The 7968-nt window shown below is 55.6% G+C and overlaps 1 protein-coding gene across 1 annotated transcript in view; it reads left to right on the top strand.

Annotated features, from left to right (window-relative positions):
- The window catches only part of EN1 (engrailed homeobox 1), an 11183-nt gene extending 5568 nt beyond the window's left edge, over nt 1-5615 (top strand). The window contains exons 4-5 of the mRNA XM_008588690.1: nt 2246-2428; nt 5299-5615. Of these exons, the coding sequence (XP_008586912.1) occupies nt 2246-2428; nt 5299-5615 (500 nt within the window). The remainder of the gene's footprint in view (nt 1-2245; nt 2429-5298) is intronic.
- The last annotated feature ends 2353 nt before the right edge of the window (nt 5616-7968 follow it).

Below are 7968 nucleotides of genomic sequence, written 5' to 3'. Positions count from 1 at the left end.
CGCCGCGGCGCCCCCTCTCTGCCCGCGGCCGCCACCCCCGGATTATTTATCCGCAAAGTCCCGCGCGCGCCTATTGGGCCGAGGCCCGAGTGTCAGCGCGAGTCCCGGCTCGCCATTGGCCCCGCACACGTGCGGCCCTGACTCACGTGCTTCCGGTTTGAAGGCAAAAAGTGTGCCTGGGTGATTTTTTTTTTTAAGCGAGAGAGTTTGCAAAGATCCGAGCTGTCAGAGATTTGAAAAAAAAAAAAAAAAAAAAAAAAAAAAAAAAAAAAAAAGCAGCCCGGCGCTGGCGGAGACGCGCTCTCCCTGCAAAAAAAGCAAAGGCGATTAAAGGCGCTGCCAGCCTCGCGCTCTGGGCACAGCTGAGCGTGACACTCGGGGAAGTCAAACCCCTCACTGCTGCCTAGGAAGATGGCTAGACTTTAAAGACTATTATTTCCCTTTAAAGAAAAATTCTTGGAGCCTTTTTATTTTTTCTTGTTTGCTTCTTTCTTTTCTTGTTGGGTTTTTTTTTTTTTTTTTTTTTTTTTTTTTTTTGGGTTTTTTTTTTTTTTTTTTTTTTTTTTGGTCGTGGCTTACTCCCCATTTAAAATATTGAATCTGGTTGCAGAAAGAGAAAAGAAATAGCCAAGTGTCTCCATATCTGGATGTCTACAAATTAGAGAGACGGAGAGACAGCGAGATCTATCTGCTCGATAAGAGCGAGAGATCCAGGCCAGACGCCTGGTTTTTTTTTCTGCACCCTGCCCGTGCCTTCGCTGGGGTAAGTACCCAACCCCGGGCTGCACGTTGCCTTGCGTCCCCGCGGTCGCCCCCAGAACGCCAAGCCTCCGCGCTGGGGAGAGCAAACCCGGCCTCAGGTCTCTCGTTTTTCACGCCTGCTTCCTCCTCCTCACCCTTGGTTCCAACCACTACTGAATGTTCACCCAGTTCTGCGATCCTGGCCTCTACGGCCACCATTCGGGAGGCTACAGCTCGGGCACTGGAGGCTCGGGTCTGCATCCTTCGGTTTTGAGTTCTGAACCCCCAGGGTCTTCTTCGTGTTTTACCTTTGTTATCCTTAGGAAAGATACACATCAGTCATTGATTTTTCTTCCGGAGAAAGGGGTGTTTAGAGCTGGCGGGAACGTGGGCCTAGTGATCTGGGTCTGAAATCCCACCTGCCTGGTCCTGCGGAGGCCGGCTTTGACCAGAGAAGTAATCCTCGCCTTGTGTTCTTACAGACACAAACACCATCTCGATATTTTTTTTTTGAGGAAAGTTCATTTACACAGAGAGAGCTATGCGGACACACAGGAAAAGAGAAAGCGTCTGAACGCTGTCCCCTTCTCCGGCCAGGTAGCAAAGACAGTACGACCCGGGTGGGTAGAATCTAGGGAAAGGCAATTGCCAAAAAGGTGGATGCCGGGCTCCTGGTTCTCTAGAGCTGACAGACCGTGGGAGAGGAGAAAAAACAGGTCAGGCTCAGGCCAGAAAGCCGGGCCAAGGGCAAGAGAGCCAGCCTCCTCCGCAGCTTCTCTGCGGTGCGGCTCCCACATCCTCCCGGCTCTGCGCTTTCCTTTTTTCACTCCTTCCTTCCGCAAATCTGCCAATTAGCAGATATCTGCCAACCGCAGACCGGTTTTTCTTTTTTTCCATGTGCGCCTTGCACTTGGCGAACCCAAGGCCGAGGCCTGTCTTGGGACAGCCACTGGACTGGGCCCCGGGAGAGGAAGTCAAAGCCTGCCCAGCCGGCAGCGCCCAGAAAGTCTGTGGCAGGACCTTTGGTCCAAGATTTGGACTCTGGGCGCCCGGGTCCGGCAGGGGGCCGGGCACAGCGTAGCCGCCGCGCCGCTGTCTTGCGGCTGCTCTCTCGCCGCCCCACCGCTGCCGGCCGGGCGCGGATCGATGCGTGCTATCAGCCCCCGCCATCTCGAGCCCCGTTATTGACACGTCGGGCTCCCTGAACCTCCGAAAAGCTGCTTTGATTGACTCGCCTGATGGATAGAGTGATTGAGCTGTCAGGCCTCGCGGCTCGGGCTGGCCAGGAGGCTACGATTTTATTACAAGTGTCCGTGCCTCTGCACACACACACACAACACTCCAACATGTCCCCGAAGCACAACGCGCAGTGGGACTTTTCTGGGGATGTGCACATTTCCTAGACAGTCTCTGCCTGCTCAGCTAATTATTAATCTAAATCCCAGTCCTGCTCTGGAGTGGGCCTTGCCTTTGTTCTTGGCTGCTTTCCTTCTTATGGGCCTAGGGAGGCAGAGGACTGACTGGAGCCCCGGCGCTCAGGGCGCCAAGTACCCGGAGCACGGCAACCCCGCCATCCTACTTATGGGATCAGCCAACGGCGGGCCCGTGGTCAAAACTGACTCACAGCAGCCCCTCGTATGGCCCGCCTGGGTCTACTGCACTCGCTATTCGGATCGTCCGTCCTCTGGTAAGTACCCAACCCCGGGCTGCACGTTGCCTTGCGTCCCCGCGGTCGCCCCCAGAACGCCAAGCCTCCGCGCTGGGGAGAGCAAACCCGGCCTCAGGTCTCTCGTTTTTCACGCCTGCTTCCTCCTCCTCACCCTTGGTTCCAACCACTACTGAATGTTCACCCAGTTCTGCGATCCTGGCCTCTACGGCCACCATTCGGGAGGCTACAGCTCGGGCACTGGAGGCTCGGGTCTGCATCCTTCGGTTTTGAGTTCTGAACCCCCAGGGTCTTCTTCGTGTTTTACCTTTGTTATCCTTAGGAAAGATACACATCAGTCATTGATTTTTCTTCCGGAGAAAGGGGTGTTTAGAGCTGGCGGGAACGTGGGCCTAGTGATCTGGGTCTGAAATCCCACCTGCCTGGTCCTGCGGAGGCCGGCTTTGACCAGAGAAGTAATCCTCGCCTTGTGTTCTTACAGACACAAACACCATCTCGATATTTTTTTTTTGAGGAAAGTTCATTTACACAGAGAGAGCTATGCGGACACACAGGAAAAGAGAAAGCGTCTGAACGCTGTCCCCTTCTCCGGCCAGGTAGCAAAGACAGTACGACCCGGGTGGGTAGAATCTAGGGAAAGGCAATTGCCAAAAAGGTGGATGCCGGGCTCCTGGTTCTCTAGAGCTGACAGACCGTGGGAGAGGAGAAAAAACAGGTCAGGCTCAGGCCAGAAAGCCGGGCCAAGGGCAAGAGAGCCAGCCTCCTCCGCAGCTTCTCTGCGGTGCGGCTCCCACATCCTCCCGGCTCTGCGCTTTCCTTTTTTCACTCCTTCCTTCCGCAAATCTGCCAATTAGCAGATATCTGCCAACCGCAGACCGGTTTTTCTTTTTTTCCATGTGCGCCTTGCACTTGGCGAACCCAAGGCCGAGGCCTGTCTTGGGACAGCCACTGGACTGGGCCCCGGGAGAGGAAGTCAAAGCCTGCCCAGCCGGCAGCGCCCAGAAAGTCTGTGGCAGGACCTTTGGTCCAAGATTTGGACTCTGGGCGCCCGGGTCCGGCAGGGGGCCGGGCACAGCGTAGCCGCCGCGCCGCTGTCTTGCGGCTGCTCTCTCGCCGCCCCACCGCTGCCGGCCGGGCGCGGATCGATGCGTGCTATCAGCCCCCGCCATCTCGAGCCCCGTTATTGACACGTCGGGCTCCCTGAACCTCCGAAAAGCTGCTTTGATTGACTCGCCTGATGGATAGAGTGATTGAGCTGTCAGGCCTCGCGGCTCGGGCTGGCCAGGAGGCTACGATTTTATTACAAGTGTCCGTGCCTCTGCACACACACACACAACACTCCAACATGTCCCCGAAGCACAACGCGCAGTGGGACTTTTCTGGGGATGTGCACATTTCCTAGACAGTCTCTGCCTGCTCAGCTAATTATTAATCTAAATCCCAGTCCTGCTCTGGAGTGGGCCTTGCCTTTGTTCTTGGCTGCTTTCCTTCTTATGGGCCTAGGGAGGCAGAGGACTGACTCCTTCTGCATGGGCAGTTTGAGGCGATGAGCCTCACCCCAGACCTGAGTCACTGCAGTCTGCTAGGCCTGCACTCTCTGTCATAGGACAGCTGGTGACCCCAGGCCCTGGCCTGCCCCAGTAGCCAGCTGCTCAGCTTGCCCCTCTGTCGCTAGGTTTGGAGATGTCAGCAAAGACCCTTCGTTGCAGACAGTTTTAGAGATTAACAGGCCTGACACAGACTTGGCTCAGTAAGCTCCCATAACCAAGACAGGGTCCAGCAAATAAATACCAGAGGAGTTGGGTGTAGAAGCCGATGGACAGTGGTGCAGGCTTTCCAGGCACAGACCAACAGTTGAATCCTCTCAGGGTGTGCCCTTCTCTCTCCTTCCTCTATCTGAGGCTGGGCTCCACAGCAGCCCTTCTCCCAAACTAGAATTTCAGGGAGACTTCACCTTACTGGGGAGGTTTTCTGTGGCCTCTTCCCCTTCCCATCTGGGGGTCAAAGCACAGATTTTTGTTGGGATTGTCACTCTGCCTCTGTTCCCCTGCCTTTATTTTGTTTACAGATGGGGGGAGGGCGATGTAGTGTCCTCGCAAGTACCATCAGTGTGCAGAGATAGCCATTCTGACTTATTTTTGTTAGTCAGTTTTCAGTTTTGAAACTGCATCTGGGCAAGGGCCTTTCCCTCTCCTTCATATACGGGGATAGTCAGTGTCTCCCTGGGGCCCTACAGAGGGCTTCGTTTAGGCCAAAGAGAAAGAAGAGGCGGTAGCACGAGCAGACACCAAATACTTTGGAGCTGAGTAACCTTCTCGGAGCGCTCTCTCTATTCCCCGGTTTCCTGGGGTCCGTGGCTATGAGCAGATGGGGTCTTACTGTAGGTGCGGGTGTGGGTACGCTTCTTGAGGAGGAAGGACTAGTTTGCAGGCTGGGGACTCCCGCAGGGCCTGCCCTTACTGCCCCAGTCTTTTTTATTCCAGCGCTGTGAGGACAGAGGGCTCCTGACCCCCAACCCTGGGCTGGGCCGGCTGGGGCTCCAAATCTCTCTCCATCTTGGATTCCTGCCTTCTTGGCAGGGATGTGCTATGATTTAAGTCTGTCCCGGCTCTCCTGTTCTTAGTTGGGGTGTGGGGTGCACCTACAACCACAACCACTTTTTCTCCGCGGCTCCTTTGCAACCCACCCCCAGAAGGGAACCCGGAGAGCCCAGCGGCCAGGCGAGGGGCACTGCGATCGATCGAGGGGTTGGCCGGGGGAGGGAGCCGGGCGCTCAGCAGGGCCTCCGCGGTCGTCCGGAAGCGCAGGGCGCGATCCGCACGGGGCTCTGCAATTCTCACGGCTTCCTCTGCCCTCTTCCCCACCCCCACCCGGTCTCTCCGCCACTGCAGGTCCGCGCACCAGGAAGCTGAAGAAGAAGAAGAACGAGAAGGAGGACAAGCGGCCGCGGACAGCGTTCACGGCCGAGCAGCTGCAGAGACTCAAGGCGGAGTTCCAGGCGAACCGCTACATCACCGAGCAGCGGCGGCAGACCCTGGCCCAGGAGCTCAGCCTCAACGAGTCCCAGATCAAGATCTGGTTCCAGAACAAGCGCGCCAAGATCAAGAAAGCCACAGGCATCAAGAACGGCCTGGCGCTGCACCTCATGGCCCAGGGACTGTACAACCACTCCACCACCACGGTCCAGGACAAAGACGAGAGCGAGTAGAAGCCGCCGGCCGGGGCCGCACCCGCGCGCCTCCCTGCCCCGCCGCTGCCGCCTCGCCAGCCCCGCGCCGGGGGAGAAGCGATCAGCGCAAAGGAGGGAGGGAGCCACGGGGAAAAGAGAGAGAGACACAGAGAGGGATCTTCAGAATGGACAGGCACATTCAGACTAAACATTTTTGAGAAGGGAGAAAGACTCGGACAGGTGCTATCGGAAAAATAAGATCTATTGTCTATTTACAATACAAGGGACAAAACTTCGAACTCCTTAAAGCTCTATCTAGCCAAACCGCTTACGACCTTGTATATATTTAATTTCAGGTAAGGAAAACAAATATGTGTAGCGATCTCTATTGCTGGACATTTTTATTAATCTCCTTTATTATTATTGTTATAATTATTATAATTATTATAATTATTTTATCCCCCCCTCCGCCTCGCTGTCCCCGGCCCAGTTTCGTTTTCGTTGCCTTTTTGTTTTGAACGTTACTGCTTCTCCAGTGCCTCCCGCCCCGCATCGCTGGCCCTCGTTTCTCTGGGACTTTTCTTTGTGTGCGTGAGAGCGTGTTTCCTCGCGTGTCTGCCTTCCGCCTCTCCCCCACCTCCCAGGACCCTTCTGTCGGTCTGTCTGTCCTGTCCCCCTTTCGTTTTCCGGAGACTTGTTGAGAAATACATCCCCACAGACTGCGAGACTGAACCGCCGCTACAAGCCAAAGATTTTATTATGTTCAGAAACCTGTAGTCTGAAATAAAGTGTACACTGTGCTCACGAGCCGCTGGCGGCCGTCCTCTTTGCGGGCTCGGGAAGGGGGTGCGCCCGGGCACACCGCGGCCCCGGCGCCACCGCGCGCACCGTGCGCACCTCGGGCGTGGAGCCCCGGGCGGTCGGGCGGGCCTCACTATCACCGCACAACGAATGCGGGGGCAACGGGGGAGCGCTGTGGCGGAGGCGGCCCAGAATCGGGCTTGGCCCAGCACGGGAGGGTCTGGCTGGACACGCCTGGTCTCCTATTGCGTTCAAAGAAACCCGAAGGCCTGAAACCCCAGTCCTGGCTTCGGAAACGCTGGCCGGGCTGCTCCCCGCGCCAGGCCAGGCCCAGCCAGGCTGCAGCCTCCTCTTGTTCAACCTGCTCCTTGCTCCAGTCTGCACCTTTCCTTTGCCAGTTTCTTTCTTTCTTTCTTTTTTCCCCCCTGGTGCGGGGTTTTCAGAAGGTTTTTTTGCTCCAGAGGCAGAAGGCCTTACCAGGGCGGGGCAGAGGTGGGGAGCTGGCTTCCTCAGCCGCTGGCTAGGGCGAGGGGCGACTGGGCCTAGCCTCTGGCCGCCTGGACTTCACTGCTTTTCGTTTGGGGGAGTGATTCCATTGGCAAAGCAGCGAGTCGGGGTCCTCATGCGGAGCCTCATGGGACTTGGAACCCATGAACGGTCCCGCAAAATCGGGGGAGAGGAGACACCAGTGCTGGGAAAGCTGACCGGACTAGTGGCTGCTGGGTCTGCTGCTGGGATCGCTCTGGCCCCGAAACCCCGAGGAAGGCGTGGGCTTGCCTTACCCTAAACCTAAGCTGGGTGACCCTCAGCATCCCAACAAAGCTTGCTTCCTCACCTCCTCACCGAGGGGGGCGCACACACAAGCCCCCAGGACACCCAGGACATCTGGGATTCCCAAAGGGAAAGGTCTGATTCTTGCTGTTGACTCCGGCAGCGGTCCTTCCAAGGCAGGCGATGGAGTCCCCGACGTTCAGGGGTTAGGGGGAGGAAGGGGACGTCGCTTCTCGGAAGACGTAATTTCCCCTTTGTTCAGGATTTTTTTAAAAAATTGTAAATTCCACTCCCTTCCTTTTTTTAAAACATCTCTTCTCCAGTTCTGATGTATGTACCTGTATGTGTGTGGCTAGATAGGTAGGTGTCCACATATGAGAGCTTGTGTGTCTATGTGATAATGGGCAGATATTGGTGCATCTAAGTTCCTACCAGTTTTTTGTGGAGTCCTGTATGCATGAGTATTGTGTGACTGGGTGTTCATTTCTCTGGAATTACATGCACAATTGTATGCCCATGAGTTCATGCCATATGTATATGGGCTCATTTGTGTTGGCACACTAGAACGTTTGCAGGTGTGTTTGTGGGATTTGTGCATGTGTGGGAACCCTTTTCTGTTGTTTTTGCAGAATTGATTTTGTGAGAAATGAGAATGACCAGTCATTCTGACTTTTTTTCTTGAAAAATTCCCCCTGATTTGGCTCAAAGTCCTATTCACTCCTCACTAGAGAAATGATAGTGCTAGGCCCCAAGCCCAGGAGGCCAAGAGCCCCTCCAACTCCCTGCTCAAGGGTTGGGGACTTGGGGTTTGGTGGTCTGA

This window comes from Galeopterus variegatus, unplaced genomic scaffold (assembly GCF_000696425.1).
Source record: "Galeopterus variegatus unplaced genomic scaffold, G_variegatus-3.0.2 Scaffold4967, whole genome shotgun sequence".
Taxonomy (NCBI): domain Eukaryota; kingdom Metazoa; phylum Chordata; class Mammalia; order Dermoptera; family Cynocephalidae; genus Galeopterus; species Galeopterus variegatus.
The sequence above is the reverse complement of the archived record's forward strand: the minus strand, read 5'-3'. Positions and strand labels throughout refer to the sequence as shown.